This window comes from Anolis sagrei, chromosome 1, assembly GCF_037176765.1.
Source record: "Anolis sagrei isolate rAnoSag1 chromosome 1, rAnoSag1.mat, whole genome shotgun sequence".
In the NCBI taxonomy this organism is placed as follows: domain Eukaryota; kingdom Metazoa; phylum Chordata; class Lepidosauria; order Squamata; family Dactyloidae; genus Anolis; species Anolis sagrei.
The window spans coordinates 140,587,007-140,611,835 of record NC_090021.1 but is presented as its reverse complement, the minus strand read 5'-3'; the positions used below and the strand labels follow the sequence as shown (position 1 = coordinate 140,611,835).

The 24,829-nt window shown below is 41.0% G+C and overlaps 1 protein-coding gene across 1 annotated transcript in view; it reads right to left on the bottom strand.

The window, feature by feature from the left end:
• The window catches only part of SIL1 (SIL1 nucleotide exchange factor), a 72,341-nt gene that overhangs the window by 32,472 nt on the left and 15,040 nt on the right, over positions 1-24,829 (bottom strand). Inside the window, exons 5-7 of the mRNA XM_060786404.2 lie at positions 16,678-16,786; positions 11,009-11,200; positions 6,101-6,222 (exon numbers count right to left, since the gene is read on the bottom strand). Of these exons, the coding sequence (XP_060642387.2) occupies positions 6,101-6,222; positions 11,009-11,200; positions 16,678-16,786 (423 nt within the window). The remainder of the gene's footprint in view (positions 1-6,100; positions 6,223-11,008; positions 11,201-16,677; positions 16,787-24,829) is intronic.

The window sequence follows — 24,829 nt, the reverse complement described above, 5'->3', positions numbered from 1 at the left end:
TTTCAAAGGAGCCAATAGGCCCTAGAGCAGTGGTTTTCAACCTGTGGGTCCCCAGGTGTTTTGGCCTACAACTCGCAGAAATCCCAGCCAGTTTACCAGCTGTTAGGAGTTCCGGGAGTTGAAGGCCAAAACATCTGGGAACCCACAGGTTGAGAAACACTGTGCTAAAAGGTCAAAACCCACTGAACTAAGACTTGCATATGACCATTCTTCTCACCCTTCCCTCCTATTTCAGCATCTATTGGGGTGGTTATATTTAGTGCCCAGAACCTTCTGATCCAGCCTTAGATGGTTGCGTCTGCATTCATTTCTCCTCAAAGACCAGCTCAAGTTTTACTAACAAATAAAATGCTGCTCGCATTAGTCAGCTTGCAAATCATTTTATGAATGCAATCATAATTACTACATTTGATCAACCCCTTAAAAATGTATAGGCACCACGGAGCGAAGCTGGAAGGCTAGCTTCGCTCAGTGTGGCCACCCCACACTGCGACTCCTCCCCGGCAAGGTGTGTGCCACCTTGTTTGCAAAGTAGCTCCTATTGTTCTCTACAAAGCCTGACGCTCTCCAGTTAAGAAGGCCCGTCCTCAGCAACTGTTGCCATGGTTATTCTCCTTCGGTGCCTTCCTGAAGAGGAGGCTGTATTGAATGCAGGATTGTTTCGAGCAGCTGTTATTTATGTGGCAGGAGTTGTGAATAATGGCCGAGAAAAGCAGCAGCCCCTGCGTTTGTTGCGGGGAGGTCAGTCCTATCACCTTCTGATCCCGGCTAAATTAAAGCACGTCGTTGTGGAAAGCCCTACTAAATAGGCCCAGAAGAAGAAATGCTTCCTAAAGGGAACAAAAGGATTTATCTGAAGTGAATACCTATAAGAAGGCATCCTTTATGGGGAAACCTACGTGCAGACAGTCAGTCACAGAAGGTCACAATAGGACAGGAATGCTAAAATGGATGAATATACCATGACTGGGTGCAGCTAAGTTAGTTTAACAACACAGCTATGTGTGACAATCACCATTCCTTTCCAAAATATATGCTGGAGAAAAGCCCCAAGACCTAAGCTTAGAACTATGGGACCCTGTGTTTCAGGCCAAATGGGATGGGAAGAGAGTGATTCCTGGGCGCCCCTATCTAAAATGATGTACAGTGTTGTTGTTGTTGTTGTTGTTGTTGTTGTTGTTATTATTATTATTAACTTTATTTGTACCCCGCTAGCATCTCCCAAAGGACTCGATGCGGCTTACAAAGGCCAAGGCCTCAAAACACAACATAACAATACAAAACCTATAGCAAATTAAAAACAGTTAAAGCAATATTAAACAACAAGCAATAAACAATACGTCAAGACACTATAAAACTGGACTGGGCCAGAGTAATGGGTACAGGATTAAAAGTGCTGATGTGACAGGTGATATGTAAGGATTATAGGGTAAGTGCAGTGTGCAGTGTGCAGCAATCTTAATTCTAATAAAGTGCTTCTGGGACTTGTTATTGGAGTTTTCTATTCTGGAAAGGCACATCGGAACAGCCAGGTCTTCAAGTTCTTTCTAAAGACTGCCAATGTAGGGGCTTGTCTAAGATCTTTTGGGAGGGTGTTCCAGAGTCGGGGGGCCACCACAGAAAAGGCCCTGTCTCGCGTCCCCATCAAATGCGCCTGTGACGCAGGCGGAATCACGAGCAGGGCCTCTCCGGATGAAAGAAGTGAGCACGTGGGTTCATAAACGGAGATGCGGTCACAAAGTGTTCACTGGGGTTTGGATCCAGACCCCCTGCGGAAACCAAAGTCCATTGATGTTCAAGTCCCATTCAAATACAATGGCATAGCAAACTAGAGTCCCTTATATAAAACAACAAAATCAAAGTTTGCCTTTTGAAATTAAAATCTTTCTATTTATATAAAAGTCATTGTATATATGTATGCATGTATGTTGGTTGACTTGTACCACAAAGGCTCCTACGTAACTAGATGGATCTGGATCAAACTTGGCACACATACCCTTCATTCTCTAAATAATGGAGGGATTTGAACTTAAGAGGACCAGAGGCTGGTGGGGCGGGCAGATTCTTCCCTTCCTTTGCAGGATCAAAGTGGTTAGCTGTGGCTAGGTGAAGTGGCCCTCTGTCATGTGATTAGGAAATCATCTGACAAACGGCCACTTCACCTAGCCACAGGAGCAAAAGGAGTGAAGCACATTTGTGGTTGGTAGATGATGTGTATGAGGGGAAGTGGGGAAGGAAGGAAAGGGGAATGGGAGATAGATATGAGAGGAGTAAGAGAAAGAAAGAAAGAGAAAAAAGTAAAGAGACAGGAAGAAAGAAGGAAGAGAGGAAGAAAGAAAAAGGAAGGAAGGAAGAGAAAGGAAAGGGGGAAAGTATGAGAGGAGGAAGGAAAGAAAGAAAGAGAAAGAAGGGAAAAGAAAGGAGGAGAGAAGGAAGAAAGGGAAGAAGGAAGGGAGAGAGGAAATGGAGAAGGTGTGTGTGGAAAAGCAAGGGAAGAAAGAAAAAAGACAAAGAAAGAAAGAAAGAAAAGAGAGAAGGAAAAGGTGTATGTGGGAAATGGAGGAAGACAAGAAAGAGTCAGAAGGAAAGGCTGCCAGAGCATAGCCATTGAGACATTTCAGAGCAAAAGGGAGAAAGCAAGAAGGCAGCTCGAGAGGGAGAGGGAGAGAGAGAGAGGGAGAATACACACACATTTGCACACATTCACCCACATATCTGGTGGCACAGCAGGTTAAACCACTGAGCTCCTGAACTTGGTGATCGAAAGGTTGGAGGTTCGAATCCAGGGAGCGAGGTGAGTTCCCGCTGCTAGACCCAGCTTCTGCTAACCTAGCAGTTCAAAAACATGCAAATGTGAGTAGATCAATAGGAATCGCTTCTGCAGGAAGATAATGCACTCCATGCAGTCATCCTGGTCACATGATCTTGGAAGTGTCTATGGACAATGCCAGTTCTTCAGCTTAGAAATGAAGATGAGCACCACCCCCCAGAATCGGACATGACTAGACTTAATGTTAGGGAAAACCTTTATTTTATATATATAGGGATTCATGGATGCAAATCTCTGGATATAGAGGGCCCAATGTATTCCCCATTGGATGGCAACCACGAGCAGAAAAAACTATAGGTCAACCCAAACTCCAAAATACACACAGCTGATCATTAGGCCAATTAGAAGGCTCCAAAACATTGTGCTAATTTTCGTTCATTCACTTCTACATGAGATGGTATGTAGCTCATGCAGTGGAGAAGAGCCATGTCACAGAAAAAGTGTGAAGTGGGCAAAAGAAAATTAAGACTCCCTCCATCCCTCACTTGAGACGTAGAAAGGTGACAGGAACAAAGGCCAGGAACAAAATCTGTTCAGTGATCTTTTCAAGAAGACCCTTTAGCTTCAGGTCTGGAGAAATATTTCATTATAAGACAGCATGTCAACAGTCAACAAGCATCTTGTTTTTAGACTGAAAGATTGTTTACCACAAAAAAACACCCCATCATGCACATAAATAAATGCTGAAATAAAATCCTTTGAACTAAACAAATAAGGAAAGTTTTAATGGACTAGCCTTGACTTACATAAATAATACTGAATAGAATGCAATTTACCAAAAGCCAGTATCACAGAAAGTCATGCATGCACTTAGAATGAATTATATAAGAACTAGAGATACCTAGCTGAAAAACTTACTGTCAAATGAAAAAAGACAAGGGCAAGTCAATAATACACAAAATTATGGAATATATGCCACATACAAGAGCTATACTACTCCATTTTCACATGTTTGAGGCTGGATCTACATTGTCATATAATGGAATTTTAATTGCATTATATGGTCAGTGCAGAGCTATATAATATAGTTCAATGCAGTACAAGCTGCATTATATGACAATGTAGATCTAGCCAGTTATATTAGTGGAGGTGCTGCACTAGCCTTTTTATACCACAAATTAGTTATATGGTACCATAAATCCCGGTGTGCATACAATGTCCCAAAACCGACACTCAAAGCGGTGCTCTTAGAAGTAAAGGTAAAGGAGAGAGAGAGGCACCTCCACAAGAGGAATTGAAATTTTGGACAGATGATATGTAAAAGCTGTGGCTTGGGGGGGGGGGGGGAGCACAGTGGTGATGGATAGATAATATGTATAAGCATAAAAATAACAGTAGATGCCAAAAGTTAAAGTATGGTAGCTTATATTGAATAATATGTATCTGCTGTAAAATAAGCAATGTATAACAAATGTATTGAACTATGATAAAATAATAAAGATATTACATATATAAAAAGAAGTAGAAGTAAAGGTTTCTTCTGACATTAAGTCCAGTCGTGTCTGACTCTTGGGGTTGGTGCTCATCTCTATTTCTAAGCCAAAGAGCTGGCGTTGTCCGTAGACACTTCCAAGGCCAAGTGGCCAGCATGACTGCATGGAGCGCCGTAACCTTCCCACTGGAGCAGTTCCTATAGATCTACTCACATTTGCATGTTTTTGAACTGCTAGGTTGGTAGAAGCTGAGGTGAACAGCGGGAGCTCATCCCGCTCCCTGGATTCAAACCGCCAACCTTTGAGTCAGCAAGTTCAGCAGCTCAGTGGTTTAACCCACTGTGTTACCAGGAGGCTCTTAGAGCAGGTGCTTTTAACATGAAATAGGATTTGCAGTATTTGACATTTTTACTCGAGCAATGGAATATTCCATTGTCTCTATTTGGGAGTAAAGGCTTATTTATTTATTTATTTATTTATTTACAGTATTTATATTCCACCTTTCTCACCCTGCAGGGGACTCAGGGCGGATTACAATGTACACATATATGGCAAACATTCAATGCCAAAGACACACAACAGATATAGACAGACAGTCAGAGGCTATTTAACTTTTCTGGCCGCCAGGGAAACCGTTGCTTTCATCATCCAGCTGCGACACTGATGAAGTACTTCCGCATTCCCCGCATGCTTTGCTGAAGTCTTTTTTATGGCCTCGTAAATTAGTTAAATTAGCATCCCCACACATAGGTGGTACCTAATTTTCCTACTTGACAGATGCAACTATCTTTCAGGTTGGAAAGGTCGACAACAAGCTACACAATTGGTCGAAAGCTCACTCTGACCCGGGCTGGCTTTGAACTCATGACCTTTTGGTTAGAAGTGATATGTAAAAGCTGCGCCACAGTCCCGGTGCTGTTCCGGTATCTGATGACAGCAGATATGCATAAGGCCCACAAGTGAAAACCCAAGTGGAATTTGCAACATTCTTTCTTTGGCCTGTCCTTTCTCTTTTTACATTGAAAAATTATTTGCTTACATCAGGACTAGGGAATATGTGATATTCCACATGTGGCTGGGCTGCAGCTTTCATGGTTTCACATCATTAGTTAGGCAGATTAGGAAAGATGAGGATGGCAATCTAGCAGTACCGGGGCCTAGTGGTGCGTGATTGCTGCTGACTGTGTTTTGTGCCTTCTGAGTAGTAATATGTGTTGCACTCCACATGATGTTCACTTGCAACTTCCATCATTACTTACTATTGGTTAGAATTGATGAGAATTGTGTTGCTCAACTTCTAGCGGTCCACTCACGTCCCATCCTTGATTCTGAGGGTTGTGGATAGACCTTCGAATATGGCTTGACTTTTTGCTCTCTTCACAATAACATTCTCACTTGAGGCTTTGTTTTTGAAAGGTCTTGATTCCTTACAGCAAGACCATATTTAAAATCCAATTATCACTTAATAACCACAATATCCACTCCACAGTTTTGATTCTTCGTTGTAAAATTCAGCACCCTGAAAACCTCTACCTGAACATGTGGATGGGGTCAGTCCTTGTGCTGCTTCAAAGGCCTTTTAGCAGCTGGTCAGCTCCTTTGCTGGTTCCAAGGAAGACACAACCTTGTGCAGTTGCCTAGCAACTACTGCACATCTTTAATCATTTTGGGGTTGATCACTTCTGATAACAGGAGCACCGGGCACAGTTGACCACACAGCATGGTGCCAAAATCTGTAAGCACTCTGTCTAATTGGGTAGCCAGATACTGTCTGCTTCTTATGGTTATTCTTTCCTTCCTGTCAAACTCACAGACACCTCCCCTTCGACACACTCACCTTGACATGGCTGCTCCAAGTACAAAGGATACATATTCCTTCATCAAGGGTTCGGTACTGTTTAGTCCATTTATCAGAAGTTGTAAGCCACCCAAAAAGAGTAAATCTTTCGCATTGTCCACCTGGAAAAGATTTGGTTCCACATTAGTGTAAGAACACATATCATTGTGGGTGTTTCTTGTGCGTAAGTGTATGTATATTCATAATTTAAATAAAAGTGAAGTATGCAAATCAAAAACAAAGCTTGTTCCAGGTTCCCTATAAAATTAATTTTGATGGCTTAAAAACCAAAACAATATATATTTGCCTCAAGCTATAAAATCCTTAGGCAGCACATCCCATGCTTGAAAAAATGCAGGGTGGTTCAAAAAGATGGACCCAATTTGAAATTAATGTATCTCTGCAACCACAGACCACCCACTAATGAATCTCTTACACCCTGAAAGGAAGGGACATAGAGTTTCAAAGGATTACTGCTAGATGCCTCTCCCAGCACACAAACAGCTCCTGGTGTCAGTCATCTTCAAGGTGGTAATCCCATGAATTATTTATTTTATTTACCATATTTATGTCCTGCCTTTCTCACTCTGGAGAGAACTCAAGGTGGCCTTACAACAGGCAGCAATTTGATGCCATCCACACATATATCAAATAAACAATTACAATTAAAACCAAACAATTAAGACATGAATTCTTAATCAATTAAAATCACGCCATCCAAAAATATGATCCAGGTCCATTCCATTTGTCAATCACATTGATTCGTAGTCATTTATTGCACTGCTCCAATTACTTCTCAAAAGCTTGGTCCCAAAGCCAAGTCTTAAAAGCTTTTTTCCTGAAGGTCAGGAGAGAAGGGGCTGATCTGATCTCACTGGGAAAGGAGTTCCATAGGCAAGAGGCCACCACTAGGAAGGTCCTGTCTCTCATCCCCAAAAATTGCAACTGTGAAGGAGGTGGGACTGAGAGCAGGGCCTCCCCAGACAATCTTAATCTTCAAGATGGTTCAAAGAGGGAGATACATTTGGACAGGTAAACTGGGCCAGAACTGTTTGGGGCTTTATAGGTTAAAGCCAGCACTTTGGATTGTGCTCACTAGCATATTAGCAACCAGTGGAGCTGACGTAACAGCAGGGTCGTGTGCTCCCTGTACCCCACTCTGGTGAGCATCCTAGCTGCTGCCCATTGGACCACTTGAAGCTTCTGAACAGTCTTCAAAGGCAGTCCCATGCAGAGTGTGTTGCAGTAGTCTATTCAGGATGTAACCAGAGAGTAGACTACTGTGGCCAAGTCTGACTTCCCAAGGTATGAGCACAACTGGTGCACAAGTTTAAATTGTGCAAAAGCCCCCCTAGCCACTGCCGAAACCTGGGGTTCCAGGATCAGCAATGAGTCAAGGAGAACTCTCAAGCTGCAAACCTGTGTCTTCAGGTGGAGTGTAACCCTATCCAGCACAGGTTGTAACCCTATACCATGTTCGGCCTTGTAACTGACCAGGAGTACCTCTGTCTTGTCTGGATTTAATTTCAATTTGTTCACCCTCATCCAGACCATCACAGCTGCCAAGAATCATTTCAGAACCTGAACAGCATCCTTAGCAGTCAGTGAAAAGGAGAGCTAAAGTTGAACATCATCTGTGTATGGATGACATTGACATAAGGTCTAATGAGGTATTCTCCATTTCTGGAATTGTTTTTATAGATTTGGGTCTGGCTCAAAATGGTTAGCAAAACCTGAAAACTCATGAAACAGTTTGTAATATTTTGTGTAATTGTTGCCATCACAAAATATACTCTTTTGAAAATGGGTCTACCATTTTGAAAAAAAATCTGTAATATTCTAAATTGGCTCCACAGCATCTCTATTCCAAACAGAAACTCAAATGTAAGCCCTATGGGAGTACTCGCCTGCTCACTTGCAGACCTAATCTGGAAGGGAGCAAGAAGGTGCACACAGAACCCTTGCCCGCAAATGCCATCACATGCATTGCTGCCTCCTAGACCTTCACGTGTTTTAGGTTTCCTATAGCAGCACTCTGTTGAATGCAAGTTGGTTGTGATTACAGAGCTCTCATAACAGAAACCCAGGATTTCTGATCATTGGGGTTTTCTAACCACACTTGATGACAATACATAGCCCTATATATGTGTCTGAAGGTCTGAAAAGCTGTTAGCCACATGGTTTATGTGTGCACCCACATCCCAGCCTCAATTTTCTTGTACATGTAAGCAGATGAAGATATGCATGCATCTCCAGTAGAGCCTCTTGTTAGAACAATGGTGAGAAGAATTGATTTTCACTCATTCTCCTTGTAGTCTTTCCCCTCCCCATAGCAATACTGCCTCCCCACCCTGTTCTGGATTAACTTTTTAGGTAGGTCCAGAGGGCTAAAGAAAAACCTGATAAAAATCATACAGTCCCTGAAACTCTTTGAACTGTGGATCCAGCCCGATGGCTACAATCAAATACAGAAAGAATCCATGAAAGTTCAAACTGCATGATTAGCTCATTAAAGCCTTCCCCAGACATTATACCTACACAAAGAAGCAACACTGTCAAGCAAAACGAACACTCTCCTTTGTTTAGGAGACTGTTATTGGGCACCTGGGGAGTTATACATTATCCCTGCACAATGCTTTAAATTTTAATTTAACTGACAGGGTTAGAGGGTTAGAAATACTTGGGGACTAGCAATAAGCATTTGTATTATTGACTGGAAACTCATCAGCTAGAACGAATGAGGTGGAAAGAGAACTTGGAATATTGATTGTAAGATGACTGAGCCAACAATGTGACGTGTTAACAAAGAATGTGAATTTTAGCCTTGATGAATTAGGAGAGACCTGCCTACTGGGGAAAATGCTGCCATGATCCTTCTGTTCAAAGCCAAGGTAAAGGCCCATAAGATGTTTGGTGTCAATACTATGGCACTAAGGTTTAGAAAGAAGGTTCATTCCAGCAACAAGAGGTACAAAAGTAGTAAAATGACAGCAGATATGAAGAATTTATCAGGAGCACAGAACCTGGTTGGCTTAGCAAAGGCTGGATCTACACTGTCATATACTGCAGTTTCAGAATGCAGATTAACTGTATTGAACTGGATTATATGGCAGTTTAGACCAGGCATGGGCAAACTTTAAACTTGGGGGCTGCATGGTTCTCATGGTCACTCTCTACCTTTTTTCTCCCAGCTAAATATTCCCCAGGAGGAAAGGAGGAAGGAAAAAGAGAAGGAAGGAATGAAGCAAGGGAGGGAGAGAAGGAAGGAAGGGGTGAAAGGGAATGGAGGAAGGGAGGGAAGGGAGGGAGGAAATAGAGAAGGAAGGAAAGACAAAAGGGAAGGAAGGAAGGAAGGAAAGAGGGAGGAAAGAGGGAAGGAAGGACTGACAAAAGGGTGTAAGGGACGGAGCAGGGGAGGGAGGGAGAAAGAAGGAGCAAAGGAAGGAAGGAAGGGAAGGAGGAAGGAAAGAGAGAAGGAAGGATAGGATGGTGCAAGAGAGGAGGGCCTGAGAAAAGAGCCCAAATGGCCGCATCCGGCCCCTGGGCCTGAGTTTGCCCATACCTGGTTTAGACTCATATAATCCAGTTCAATGCAATTAATCTGCATTCTGAAACTGCACTATATGAAACTATACTGCCATATAATCCAGTTCAATGCAATTAATCTGCATTCTGAAACTGCATTATTTGGCAGTGTGGATCCATAGAAAACAACATAGAAAAAAGAGGCAGAATAACCACACTCTATAAATATATTAATTATGGGAACAGCAGAAGAAAACCAAATGATCCATTTTATTTAATTCTATACCAGGGGTTTTCAAATTGTAATCTGCATAGCCCTTGGGGCTCTGTGGGTAATAGTGAGGGGCCACAGCCCCATGCTGCTTCCTGCCACCTCCTGTTCCCTACACCTGAGAAATGCAGGGAAATTTAAGTTTTTTACATAGTGGTCGGTGCTCTTTAGCTTTTACTCAGTTTGGCTCCGCAGTTATCACTGATTGACAACTCCCATCACTTTTTAATAACTACCATGTGGACGGGATAATAGGAATTGCAACCCAACAGTATTTGTGGCTCTGAGATTGGAGAAAGGTTAAACAATATTACATCTATAAGCTTTGATTTAAATCGAAATCCCACTCTCCTGACTGAACAGGGCAACTGCAGCCTTCCAGGTCTTACTGTATCACAACCACCATCAGCTCTCGTCATAACGTTTAATGATGAGGAATACAGGAATTGAAGCCAGGCATCTGGAAGGCCACATAAAATGACATGGAGGGCTGGATTCGGCCCATGGGCCTTGAATCTGACACATGTAATTTAAGACCAATTGGTTTCACTGTAGATTTCTTTTTAGCTCAATGTGCTTAGATTTTTAATCCTAGATCCTCCAGCATGGGAACAGACGGGTGAACAAAGACTCTATCGTTCAGTTTATAAAATGGCATTTGTCAAAGCTCAAAGCTCAAAAGCGGTATCTCGTAGCTGAAAAGCCTCTCCTTTTGTTACGGGTACGCAGAGGTGAGCCCTGGCAAAGGACACAGTAAATGTTTACAAGGTACTTTGTCCAAGTCTTTCAGGCTATGAACCGTAGCACTGAAAATACTTTCATCAGGTTCCAAGAAAGATCTAATGAACAGTTGTTATAATCTTTAGACAATTCCTTGAATATGTGCTTCAAAGGACTTAGAAAAGGCAGCTGTTAAATGTTTACAATGCATTTGCCCAATTGCATACACAACTTCCAAAATTGTGCATCTGCACAGGTAAAATGTCATGTGAAAAAAAAGTCGAGTAGCCCAATTTCTCAACATCTGGTACTGCAAGAAACCTATTTTAATGCTTCCCACGTTCCCTGGGTATCACACAAGCAGCTGCTAATACCTTTTAGACTGTTCTTACCTGATGAACGTAATATTCAAGATCGTAAAGTGCTCTTATTTTCTCCTCCAGGGTTGAAGTAGAACTGTTGAATTTGTTGATTAATTTAAACATAATTTCAGCGTCTGTTTCTAGCTGCAGCCTGAGCTCCCTGAACTCTTCCTTGAGCGTCTCAATGGCACGAAACCTTCGCCTGACATCGTCTTGATGAGCCTGGGGAAAAAGCGGGGGAAACACACCAAAATAGCACACGTCAAAGATAAACATTGCTGTGATTAATTATTTTGTTTCCTCAAAACCTGCCAAAGCAGTAGGTGTGTTTAGGTGTATACAAATAACCCCTATGAAGGCAAGGAAAAACAAACAATAATATATAATCTTATGTATACCAATTAGGCAGACAGGCTTTTTCTTTAGCTGAAAAATGAAGAGGCATAATTGATCCTTCTGAGTTTTTTGTTTGTTTTTGATTGTTATTGTTTTTTGTGAAGTACAATTGGAAAGGAACTGCATTCAGCTCTGAGCCCCACATTTTAAGAAGTTAAACCCAGTTCAGAGAAGGGCAGCCAGCATGAAAATAGGTATGGAGAAGAAAACATATGACAAAAGGTTGGGCGACTGGGACATGTTCACTCTGGTGAAGAGAAGACTGAGGCGTGAAAGAATTGCATTCTTTCAATGTCTCAAGGGCTGTCACAGGAAGGAGAGGTTTGTCATCTGCTCCCAGAGGACAGAACCAGTTCTAATAGCTTTAAGTTACAGGAGTTTGGATTTTGATTGAACATTAGAAGAAACTTCTTGGCATTCATAGCGATTCAGCAATGCGACGCACTGCCTAGAGATGTGATTGGGTCTACTTCTCTGAACATCTTCAAAAAGAAATGGGAGGTTCTGGTAGAGGTTTTCGCACTGAGCACTGCTTTGAGGTTGGGTGGTCAATATACTGCACATGTGTGAAGATCCACGGGCTGAATCTGGCTTGCCACATCATTTTAGGTGGCCCTCCAGATGCTAGACTACAACTCCTATAGACATAATGACTAGAACTGATGGGAGCTGAGGTATAGTAGTGTGGGTGGGATTCTGGGAGGAAGGGAGGATTGTGATTCCTAAAGGCTATTCTAAGTGTATTTATTATATTTTAATCTGTTTTTGCTTTAATCCACACTGTATTATTTAACTGTGTTTTTAAAAAAATGTATTGTGCTTTTTTAACTATGACTAAAGTATGAGATTGTTTGGGTTGTTGTAGGTTTTTTCGGGCTATATGGCCATGTTCTAGAGGCATTATCTCCTGAAGTTTTGCCTGCATCTATGGCAAGTATCCTCAGAGGATGCTTGCCATAGATGCAGGCGAAACGTCAGGAGAGAATGCCTCTAGAACATGGCCATATAGCCCGAAGAAACCTACAACAACTCAGTGATTCCATCCATGAAAGCCTTCGACAATACATATGAGATTGTTTGCCGCCTTGAGTCCCCTCGTGAGAAAGGCAGGGTATAAATAAAGTAAATAAATAATAAATAAATAAGAGAGCAAGTTCTGGAAAGCTGTAGCTTGTTCTGTTTAGTCAGGATAGTAGGGCTTGAATTTAGCTTATGAATATGACTTTAAAATGTTTTTTAACCTTTCCTCAACCTCAGAGTCAAATGCTTTTGGGTTGCAATTCCTATTATTGCAACCTAAAAGCACTTGGGAAGTCAGACTTGGCTACAGTAGTCCACGCTCAAACATCCCGAACAGACTACTGCAGTGCCCTCTAGGCAGGATTGCCTTTGAAGACCGTTCAGAAGTTTAAAGTTTCCTACTGGAGCAGCATACAGGGAGCACACAACCCCTCTGTTACATCGGCTCCACTGGCTGCCAGACTGCTACAAAGCAAAATTCAAAGTGATGGTTTTAGCCTATAAAGCCCTAAACGTTTCCAGCCCAGCTTACCTATCCAAATGCATCTCCCTCTATGAATCATCTTGGAGGTGTTCCAGGGAGGCCCTGCTCTCGGTCTCACCTCCTTCGCAGGTGCAGTTGGTGGGTACGAGAGACAGGGCCTTCTCAGTGGTGGCCCCTTCCCTGTGGAATTCCTTCCCTAGTGATACCAGATCAGCGCCCTCCCTCCTGGCCTTCAGAAAGAAAGTAAAGATATGGATGTGGGACCAAGCCTTTTGTCAGTAAAGCAATGCAGTGCAAGAAATAGATATGGATTATGTGAAATTGACAATTGAAATGGCTCCAAATTATGTTTTTGGACAGTGTGGTTTTAACGTTACTTTTAAGATGTTTCATTTTTTTTTAGTTTTAATGTAAATGTGTATTTTAATTTATTGTCTGTTTTATATGGCATTGAATTGTTGCCACATGTAAGCCACCCTGAGTCCCCACAGAGTGAGAAGGGTGGGATATAAATAGGGTAAAGAAATGAATTATCCCCATTCTGCAGAAGCTATGAGAGTTGTCATTCAATAACATCTAGGGACCCAAGTTGCATAAAATCTAAAAAGCACTGACCACTATGTAAAAATGTATAGTTGTCCCTCTGTACCCACGGATTCTCTGTCGATAAATTAAACGGCCCTTTGAAGGCAACCAAAAAGTTGATCTGGCCCTCAATGAAAATGAGTTTGACACCCCTGGCTTATCGAGTCCCCCCAACTCTATGATTCTATGGACAAATTGTACTGGAAATACATTAATTTCTTCCATCTTCTTCACATTTCCATCATCTTTCCCTCATTCAATTATATAGTTGGAAGAGACCCAAGGGTTATCCAGTCCAACCTCCTGCCATGCAAGAAAATACAATCAAAGCACTCCTTACAGATGGCTACCCAACCTCTATTTAAAAACCTTCAGAGGAGATTCTGCCATACTCCATGGAAGTGTATTCCCTCTTCTCTACCAAAGCTGCAATTTACCCCACTGAGGACAATGGGGATTAAATACCCATTCCCCAGAACCATTTGTTCAAATCCAATTCATATCTATCCTGCACTCAATTTGCTTTTAAGACTTTTTAAAAATCACGCCTCTCCCACACCGTGCCTGTTTTAGCCCAAGGTGGGAACTCGTATAATATACATCTCATCTCTTTCTTCTGCATTAAAAACCTTTCACGTGGGTGGTACAGTCAGAGAAGGAGGGATGTTAAGTACCACTGCCATCCAAATTCAGTAGACTGGCATTTCCAGCTTCGGAGCACAGAAGTGGAGCTATGGTGTTGTGTAAGCCCCCTCTTTACCTCTGATAATGTTTGCGGGAAATAACCCAGTCAAGTACTTAGATTGCACAAGAGGTGGGATATAATGCATTATCAGGCGAAGGAGGGTGAAGTGGCTTTCCCAAGTTCAAAGTCAAGCACTTGCCAAAATATAATTCAAAACAAAGCAGAAGCTTGATTTACAGGCACCAATCACTGCTTTTTGTTGTTTACCAATAATATTTTCTTAAAGGCTCTATTTACAGCTCTGTAAGGTAGTTAGAAATTAAAACTACTGGATATACTCAAGTATAAGCCTAGTTTTTCAGCCCTTTTTTAGGCTGAAAAAAAGTCCCCCTTGGCTTATATTCGAGTCAAGGTTATTTATTATTTTACTCTGTTATTATTATTATTATTATTATTATTATTATTATTTTCATTTCATTTATTATTTTATTCTATTTATTATTACATTTATCATTTTACTCTATTATTATACATTTATTATGTTACTGTATAATTGTTGTTGTTGCTACATTCATTATTTTACTCTTTTTATTATTGTTGTTATTATTACATTTATTATGTTACTCTCTTTATTATTATTGGAAGGACACGTAGGCACATTCACGTTGAAGAAGGTAAATAATCATTTAATCAGAGTTGGACAGTCTTATCTTAAATTACCATTTTTGTAAATATTAAAGAATATATAACCTACTGATTCCTCAATTAATTTAATTTAATTGGTATCTATTTTTATTTTGGAGCCCCCGGTGGCACAGTGGGTTAAAGCACTGAGCTGCTGAGCTTGTTGATCGAAAGGTCGCAGGTTTGATTCTGGGGAGCGGCGTGAGCTTCCGCTGTCAGCCCTAACTTCTGCCAACCTAGCAGTTCAAAAACATGCAAATGTGAGTAGATCAATAGGTACCGCTCCGGCGGGAAGGTAACGGCGCTCCATGCAGTCATGCCGGCCACATGACCTTGGATTTGTCTACGGACAATGCTGGCTCTTCGGCTTAGAAATGGAGATGAGCACCACACCCCAGAGTCAGACATGACTGGACTTATTGTCAGGGGACTACCTTTACCTTTACCTTATTTTTATTTTGCAATTTACCCGTAGCGGCTGGATTTCCCACCCTCGGCTTATACTCGAGTCAATCTGTTTTCTCAGTTTTTTGTGGTAAAATTAGGTGCCTCGGCTTATATTCGGGTCGGCTTATACTCAAGTATATACGGTACTTAACAGATTATGTTATCAGAGAGACATCAAAGCAGAAAATTAGATGTAATTTCTTCCTCTCTCACTTTTTTTCAGATAGGTACTGGAAATTAAATCCGACAAGATACCTGTCCCTCCAAAATCAGTAGGGACTCTGCCTCTACACACAGAGGGGAAGAGACTTTTCCAGTTCAGTGTTCAATGGCACATTTCAGCGCTTGACATCACCATCTTTTACCTTAGTCAATCAATAAATAATTGAGCACTAAATTAATGAGAGGATGAGCAAAGGGGAAGGAACTGCATTCCAATCAGCTTTGGAAATTCTCTGAAGTTTCTGTTATTTTTTTTAATGTGGTCAAGAGGCTTACTGTAAACGTACAATCCTATCCATCACCCTAAAGCAGTGTCCCAAATAGGTCCCATAGTACTGAAAGATGATTAAATGCTTTCCTTTCTTAATTGGCAGTCACAGACTGAATTGAAAATGTCTTTGAAAGGCGGCTGGCAAGGAAGGGGGAGAACATGACAGGAGACTCAGGACTTGCTGCTTATATATAATGGAAGTGTCTCATCGCTTAGGAATAGTTTTCAAGCAGATCAGAGTAAATTGCTTGAACCATCAGGATAATTCAAAGGAAAAAGTGTGTCAACCATAATATTTCCAGAGAACATCTGCTTTACTGGCCATCGAAGGTTTACAAGCTGAGATAAGAATTGCTCTGAAAATGCAGAGTCTTAAATTATACTGTGAATATTGAGGTTCCAGATAAAATTTCATACAAGATTTGTCAGACTATGCTGTCCACCCAGGAAGGGAAAACATAAGCCTCTAACACAAAATCCATTTGTTTCAGCAGACTCCTGGCTTTCATTTCAAGGCTGCTCCTTTCTCTTTTCCAAAACATGAATGAGAAGGAAATAAGAAACGGTTGCTTGGATTTAACAACTAGTCTTGCTTTAAAAAAAAAAAGGAGCAGGTGTATGTGATGGAGAGAACGGAAACCCAAACTCGGATTTTCGGGAGTCTGACAAAGCAAATGGATTTGGTTTTTTTTCCCATTTAAGGCCAAACATTTTAAAAAATCAATTGCAAACTCAATGTCTGTAGCAGATTCTCAGACTTTGAACTTTCAAAGCAGCTCCGTTCACAGTTCCCATTTAATTCACATGGCAGGCTTCTCTTATATTATTTTACACACTTTGATTTAAACATCTCACTTTGAGTTTTCAACAGCCTTGTCACTGACATTTTTCTGGTTTAATAATACCTTTTCTTTTGAGGGATCTTCTGTCTTTGTGCTTTTTTTCATTTTCGCCAGAGCCTTTTTCAATTCTTGGGTTGTAAATGAACCTGGATCAACATCTATGGGGCCCAGCCTTGCATAAAACAAAAACATACAAATTAAGAATTATTTGACCAGTAACAGTCATCATGGCTCAGCTTACTTTACCTCTCAAGAGATAAAGTAATTCAAGAGAGATATTGACAAGTTGGAATGTGTCCAGAGGAGGGTGACTAAAATGATCAAAGGTCTGGAGAACAAGCCCTATGAGGAGCGTCTTAAGGAGCTGGGCATGTTTAGCCTAAAGAAGAGAAGGCTGAGAGGAGATATGATAGCCATGTATAAATATGTGAGGGGAAGTCATGGGGAGGAGGGAGCAAGCTTGTTTTCTGCTTCCCTGGAGATTAGGATGCGGAACAATGGCTTCAAACTACAAGAAAGGAGATTCCACCTGAACATTAGGAAGAACTTCCTGACTGTGAAAGCTGTTCAGCAGTGGAACTCTCTGTCCTGGAGTGTGGTAGAGGCTCCTTCTTTGGAAGCTTTTAAACAGAGGCTGGATGGGCATCTGTCAGGCATGATTTGAATGCAATATTCCTGCTTCTTGGCAGGGGGTTGGACTGGATGGCCCATGAGGTCTCTTCCAACTCTTTGATTCTATGATTCTCTCTATCTGTCTATCTATCTGTCTATCTATCTATCTATCTATCTATCTATCTATCTATCTATCAGGAGCCCACAATGGTGCAATGGTTGAATCCTTGTGCCGGCAGGACTGCCGACTAAAACGTCGGTGGTTCGAATCCAGGGAGCGGGATGAGCTCCTGTCTGTCAGCTCCAGCTTCTCATGTGGGGACATGGGAGAAGCCTCCCACAGGATGGTAAAACATCTGGCCATCCCTGGGCAATGTCCTTGCTGATACCCAATTCTCTCACATTGGAAGTGACTTGCAGTTTCTCAAGTCGCTCCTGACACACACAAAAAACTTTATATATCTAAAGATATATTGAAACAATCAGTAACAGTATTAAGTTTAAATTGTGAGTTTAGTTTAGCGCTGGTGCTTTATTTTTTTTAAAAAAAATCTATGATCATAAAAACTGTGATTTGACAATCTATTTGCATAATGCTGAGAGAACCTTTTCATGTGTCTTAACTATATTCTGCCTAAAGCACATCTGGGAATACATAAAACAGATAAGCTACACCTCCAAGATGAAACCAGATGTTGCTGCTCAGTGTTACAGAATTCTTAATACAAAACCTTGAAATAGGCCTGTTTGCATTCAAAAGTAAAATGTCAACACTTTTAGGGACAGTATAAACACCTGCAAAGATCACTCCAAAGGACTCATCCAGTTTAATTGTGGACTCTGTGTTCTGTACAGATCTGACAATTGGCACCACCATGTAAGGGCTAGCAGGCATCCAGATTAAGCTGGCAAAACAGTGACATTTCCTATGTTCTTCAAAAGGAAAACTCATTTGAAACAAACAAAAGAAAACATAATACGCTTTGGTTGGATGAGGGGAAAAAGCAAAAATGAGGCCAATCCAAAACTATATATGGCTTCTGAATACTTATACTGTACTATCCTTTAGAAGTTTCCATCATACTTGCCTACTGAGAAAACAAAATAAATTTCAATGCCCAAATATATTTTCTGCATTGACTACTCTAAACTTTTGTTCTTGTACTGCTAGCTTTTGTTACTCTCCCAACCATGAAAAAAAGGGGAAAAAAATCTCTTATTGCCACAGATATTATACTGTCTCCAGCTCCGATCTCATCTAAAAAATACAAAAAGCATACAACTGAAACGGGTTTTTAAAAGGCAACTAAAATTAGGAAGGGTTTGGAACATCTCCCTAGGAATTTAATTTGGGAGGAAAATGTAATGGTTACAGAATAGCAGAAGAGAACAGATAATTTCCCCCCTCTGTGACAGACAAAGGGGTTGATTGACAAGAGATTCAGAACACAAAAGAAGAAAGTTCTTCATGCAGTGCTGATTAATTTATACCAGGATGATTGATACTGTTGAAGTCTATGTGTGTTGATACATTGATTTTGCTGCCTAATTTCAGAATAGTAAAAGCAACTTCCCTAGAGACAGTTTATTTCAAATCATGCCAAGATTGAAGTTTCACCCTTACACTCCTATTCATTTCCCACCTACCTCCACAAGACACATCAATCCAGAACACATATGCAAATATTCTAAGTATATCCAAAAATAAAAATGATATCTTTAAAATCAGAGGGGTGGAAACCCTACTTGTCATCCTACATTTCACAAGTAAAACCTCTTCCCTCGTGATAATTATATGATTAAGACTAAGATGACACATGACCACCACCATCTGGCTTGTTTGTAATGTCAACATCCCCAAGCTCTTCCACAAATACAATTTCCCCTCCCTGGGTATATCAATGCACATGTTTTCCTGTAAAAAAATGATTTGTTTAAAGAGAGAGCACTACCGACAGCAAATATGCTTCCAGCAAAGCTAAGGAATAATAAGGTTGAGAAGAATGAGTTTTCAAAAGTTTCAAAGCAAAGGACTGATCGCATTTGCTCTAATGAATTCCACATTCTAAATTCAGAGTGCTCCCCCTCCCTTATAGGTTCTCGAAATTGGGTTTTTAGCCCCTTATTATATTAATTTGACAACAATGCCTCCTGGGTGCTTATCAGACCTAAGATACTGATTTGGCCTGAATGCTTCTCATGCATGAGCTGCGTTAGGAGCGTCTAAACAAATCAAGGGGCTTTGTGCCATGGTTTGTTTACTGCGTCATCCAAATGCAGGTGCCTGCTCTTCGCTGGTTTATTTCTTTCCCAGCAAGCTGGAAAAACAAACCAGAGAAGACATGGTAACCCTATTCGGATAACTCAATAAACTATCATAGCTATGTGGTTTGCTTAATCAATCCTATGCCAAAAGGAATGATGGAATAGTAAACACTAGGACACGACTCATAAGTAACAGACAGGGATCCCTAGTTTACCACTTATTGTCTGAAGAATAAAACAAGAGGAGTTACTAACAACTTATAGTGACTAACAACACCAAATGCAGCGCCCAAACATGAATCAAGGAACATGAAAGGCACTGCAGACTAACTCAACCAGAGAAGGCAGCCATAGCAGAGCACCTGATGAACCAGCCTGGACACAGCATTTTATTTGAGAACACAGAAATGCTGGACCACACCAACAACCACCATGTCAGACTACACAGAGAAGCTATTGAAATCCACAAGCATGTGGACAATTTCAACAGAAAGGAAGAAACCATGAAAATGAACAAAATCTGTATTTAAAAACTCTAAAATTACAACAGCATAACAACAGAGAGGAAACAAACAAGGACATCTAATCACCTCTCAACAAAAGTTTGCTTCAGGCACTGTCAGGCCATTATATGCTAATCAAAGTGGTCAGTTGAAACATTCACACCTAGTTCCAGCAGACAAGAGTCCTTTGTCTCACCCTGGTCATTCCACAGATATATAAACCCTTTTTCCTAGTTCCAACAGACCTCACTACCTCTAAGGACGCTTGCCATAGATGCAGGCGAAACGTCAGGAGAAAATGCCTCTAGACCATGGCCATATATCCTGAAAAAACCTACAACAACCCAACTTATAGCAAGACCTGCATCACATAATTACACTTCCATTTTATTTTCCAGCATCCTATCTTGCTCAGCTTCTTCATAAATTGTTCCACTTTTTCAATCAAGCTGTCCATCATGAGATGTCTGCTTTTTGTAAGTCAAAAATGTTCTAAGGCTGGGCTTCTTAGACTTTTTCCACTTGTAATCCTTTTGCACGTAAGGAATTTTTACTTGACCCCAAGTACATGGGTGGGCCCCCGGTTGTGCAGCAGGTTAAATCACTGAGCTGCTGAACTTGCTGACCAAAAGGTTGGTGGTTCGAATCCGGGGAGTGGGGTGAGCTCCTGCTGTTAGCCCCAGCTTCTGCCAACCTAGCAGTTCGAAAACATGCAAATGTGAGTAGATCAATAGGAACCGCTTCTAGGGGAAGGTAACGGCACTCCATGCAGTCATGCCGGCCACATGACCTTGGAGGTGTCTATGGACAATGCCGGGTCTTCAGCTTAGAAATGGAGATGAGCAACACCCCCCAGAGTTGGACATGGCTAGACTTAATGTCAGGGGAAACCTTTATCTTTACCTTTAAGTACATGGGTATAAAAATAGGTATTTTAAAAAAACATTTACTGATAGCAAATTGGCATTTTAAAAGTTTGCTAAACAGGCTGGTTTTTCTTTTTGTGGAGTACAGCCGAAGCATTTTCAGCAGAGTCCACAGTAAACATGGCACATTGTTACTGACAGATTTATGTAACAGATGGTATTCAGAAACTTTTTACTGTTTTCAAATTTTCCGTGACCCCAACATTTTGCTGAGGGGACCACATTTGGGGCTGGGACCCAATTTAAGAAGCAGTGGCCTACAGCATTCACTTCTTCTCCTGCTTGTTCACAGGGTCTCTGGTCTCTACATGTACTATTTTCACTTTACTTAAATGTCATATATGAAATGTTTCATTTCTGTCAAAAAAAGAGAGATTTCTTAGAAGCCCTCTAAAAAATTGATGACACCACACCAATCACTGTCAAGATAGTTGGGAGTCGGGTCTAGCATTTTTTAAATTATTATTCTCCCACATAATGCTTATTTTGGTTGAATTCAAGATGTACCAACATTAGTAACCAACTCTGAGTTAAATTATGGTTAACCCTCAAGTATAAATTTACAGTTAAACATATAAATCACATTGAACTCATCAGTACAAATCACTGTAACACTGAATATAAGATCTATAAATATAGCATATGTTAAATGAAGAAAAGATCTCTATGTCAGCTGTGCATGTACCATAACAGAAGGATGTGTTAATGCTACTGAGTTCTTAATAAAACTCCCAAGATACTTACATCCTAACTAACATACCTCTTCTAGAATACAGTGGACCCTCAATATCGGCTGAGGTTTGTTTCCAGAGCCCCCTTGTGGATACCAAAATTCGTGAATGCTCAAGTCCCTTAGATACAATAGCATAGTAAAATTGTGTCCCATAGATAAAAAGCATAATCAAGGTTTGCTTTTCAAATATAGGTCAAAATCCTATATCTCTAAAAGTGTTGTTGTGTTGATGGTGGCAGAAAACGGTGCAGTGAAGAAAACAGCAAGGAAAGGAGAGAATACAATCCTGGGAGGAGAAGGCTCCCATTTCCAAATGCTTATTGGTTGAAAGTTTGGTTCCTAGGTCAGGGGCTGCAAAATTCTCCCCTGACAAATGGCAAGAAGATACAGATGAGTTGTAGGTTTTTCGGGCTGTATGGCCATGTTCTAGAAGCATTCTCTCCTAACGTTTCGCCTGCTCCTGACACGACAAAAAAAAAATCCTCAGGATGCTGCTTATGTAGTACTACACATACTGATCCCCTGTGCCTTTAAACAAAATCCTTCAGAAGGTGGCAGGTCGATGTGGTTGCAGAGGACCTGCTTAGGGAGGCACAGCATATATTATGATCCTCATATCCATGGAACTGATGCATGCAGTTTTACTCATACAATGTTTCCCTTTATTCGTGCTTCCTGTAAAAGCTATACCCTCTTCTTGGTGGTGCAATGGGTTAAACCGTGGAGCTGCTGAACTTGTTGACCAGAAAGTTTGGCAGTTTGAACCCGTGGGGTGGGATGACCTCCAGCTGTTAGCCCCAGTTCCTGCCAACCTACCAGTTCGAAAACATGCAAATTTGAGTAGCTCAATAGGTCACTTCACTTAGGCGATCCCTCATTGGCCGAGTAGGATAGTCTTCCAGGATCAGTATTCTGGTGTGTCCATAGGTGACTGTGGAGCCCTATTCTTGATCTGCATCTTCTCCCACAGTGAGGGCATTGGTTTCCAGGTGGAAAGCAGTCTCAGTCGGGGTTGGCTTGACACGCCTTCCTCTTGGCACATTTTTCTCTTTCACCCTCCATTTCTGCCTCTTCAAATTCTGCAGCACTGCTGGTCACAGCTGACCTCCAGCTGGAGTGCTCAAGGGCCAGGACTTCCCAGTTCTCAGTGTCTATGCCAGCTCAATAGGTACGACCTTGGTGCGAAGGTAAATAGCGCTCCATGCAGTCATGCCAGTCACATGACTTAGGCGGTATCTATGGACAACGCAGGCTCATCGGCTTACAAATGAAGATAAGCACCACCCTCCAGAGCTGGAGATGAAGGGGAAGTTTTACCTTTTTCTGTGTATCATTCTTTCAAGGCATTGAATGTTTGCCTTGTGTCTGTCTATGTGTCTGCACCGAGATTGTGGCGCAGCTGGCTGAGTGTCAGCTGCATTAAGATCACTCTGACCAAAAGGTCATGAGTTCGAAGCCAGCCCAGGTTGGAGTGGGTTTACAACCAATTGTGTAGCCTGTTGTCTACCTTTGCAACCCGAAAGACAGTTGCATCTGTCAAGTAGAAAAATTAGGTACCACCTTAAAGTGTGGGGAGGCTAAATTAACTAATTTATGAGACCTTTAAAAAGACTCCAGCAAAGCACTCCAGCAAAAAAGCATGCGGGGAATGCGGAAGTACTTCATCAGTGTCGCAAATGGACGATGAAAGCGACAGCTCCCCTGGAGACCAGAAAAAGTTAAATAGCCTCTGTGTATGTCTGTATATGTTGTAAGTCAAAATTGGCATTGAATGTTTGCCATATATGTGTACACTGTAATCCGCCCTGAGTCCCCTGTGGGGTGAAAAGGACGGAATATAAATGCTGTAAATAAATAAAAAAATATATGTACATATATGCTGGAATCTGCCCTGAGTCTCCTCAGGGAGATAAGGTGGAATACAAATAAAGTGTCGTTGTTGTTGTTATTATTTACCCTATTTATACTCCACCTTTCTCTACCCCAAAGGGGACTCAAGGTGGCTTACATAGAGGCAATTATATGTGCAATGATTATGGAACAGCCTTGGATTATGATTTTTGGATGACATGATTTAACACTCAATATAATGTTTTTAAATGTTTGATATGTATTTTAATTCAATTGATTTTAAGCTTAATGTTTGAATATGTTCCAAGGCATTGAATAATTGTCATATGTGAGCCACCTTGAATCCCCTTCAGAGTAGAAAAAGGCGGGGCATAAATAAGGTCAATAAATAATTATACCCTTGAGCCTACTTTTGTGGACCCTAATGTACATTAAAAATGGCATGATTTTGGGGGGCAATATTCTATTCACAATCCACTCAAAAATCCATGCAGATATGCAAATTTGTTGTCCTTCCTAAATTCGAAACTCCCAGCTGTTTTTTTTTTTCTGTTCCAAATCATGACTATGAATAGTCAATTTAAGATCCCTTTTGGTGCCAAGACAGTGAGGCAAAAATTGGGCCTCTCCCCTGCCTTTCAAAGACTTCCTTCCCTGACTAAAGAAACATAGAAAGAACAAATGCAGAAGCAGAACAAACATTTATTTCACAGTCCATTTCCCAGCACGTTTAAACTTATATTAATGTCCACTAGAATTAAAATATACTAATTGGATTTCTCCATCATGAATTAAACATAATTCAGACTGAAGTGGAAAACTTCATTCCAGCAAAAAGAAACGCTAATGGAATGCATGAACTTTCTAGAAATAATCAATGATACTTGATTTGGTGTAGTATATATCCCTAATTATTCAAGAGGATAAATGTTATTACTGTAATGATTTTGGTCTCTTAAAACTAAAACAATCTCCCTGACGTGAGCTTTTAAAATATTAGGGAAATAGTACCCTGAGTAATTTCCAATCTATTCTTGATGGCTAAAACCAGATCTACTTGCCCTGAGACAAATTACAATTTAGCCCCGAAAGACGTCATTCTCACAAATTATTTTGGTCCCCCCTGCTCTTTTCCATAAAGCAAAGAATAGCAAGACTAACAGGAAATGATGGATTTGGTATTTTTCTTTTTACTGCTAGCATGAATCTTTTGTCTTTGTTACATATCCAACATGGTTGTCTTCTCTTACTATAACATGCATTTATTTGGAAGACTACAGTTCCATCTACACTAACATGGAGCCCCCGGTGGTGCAGTGGGTTAA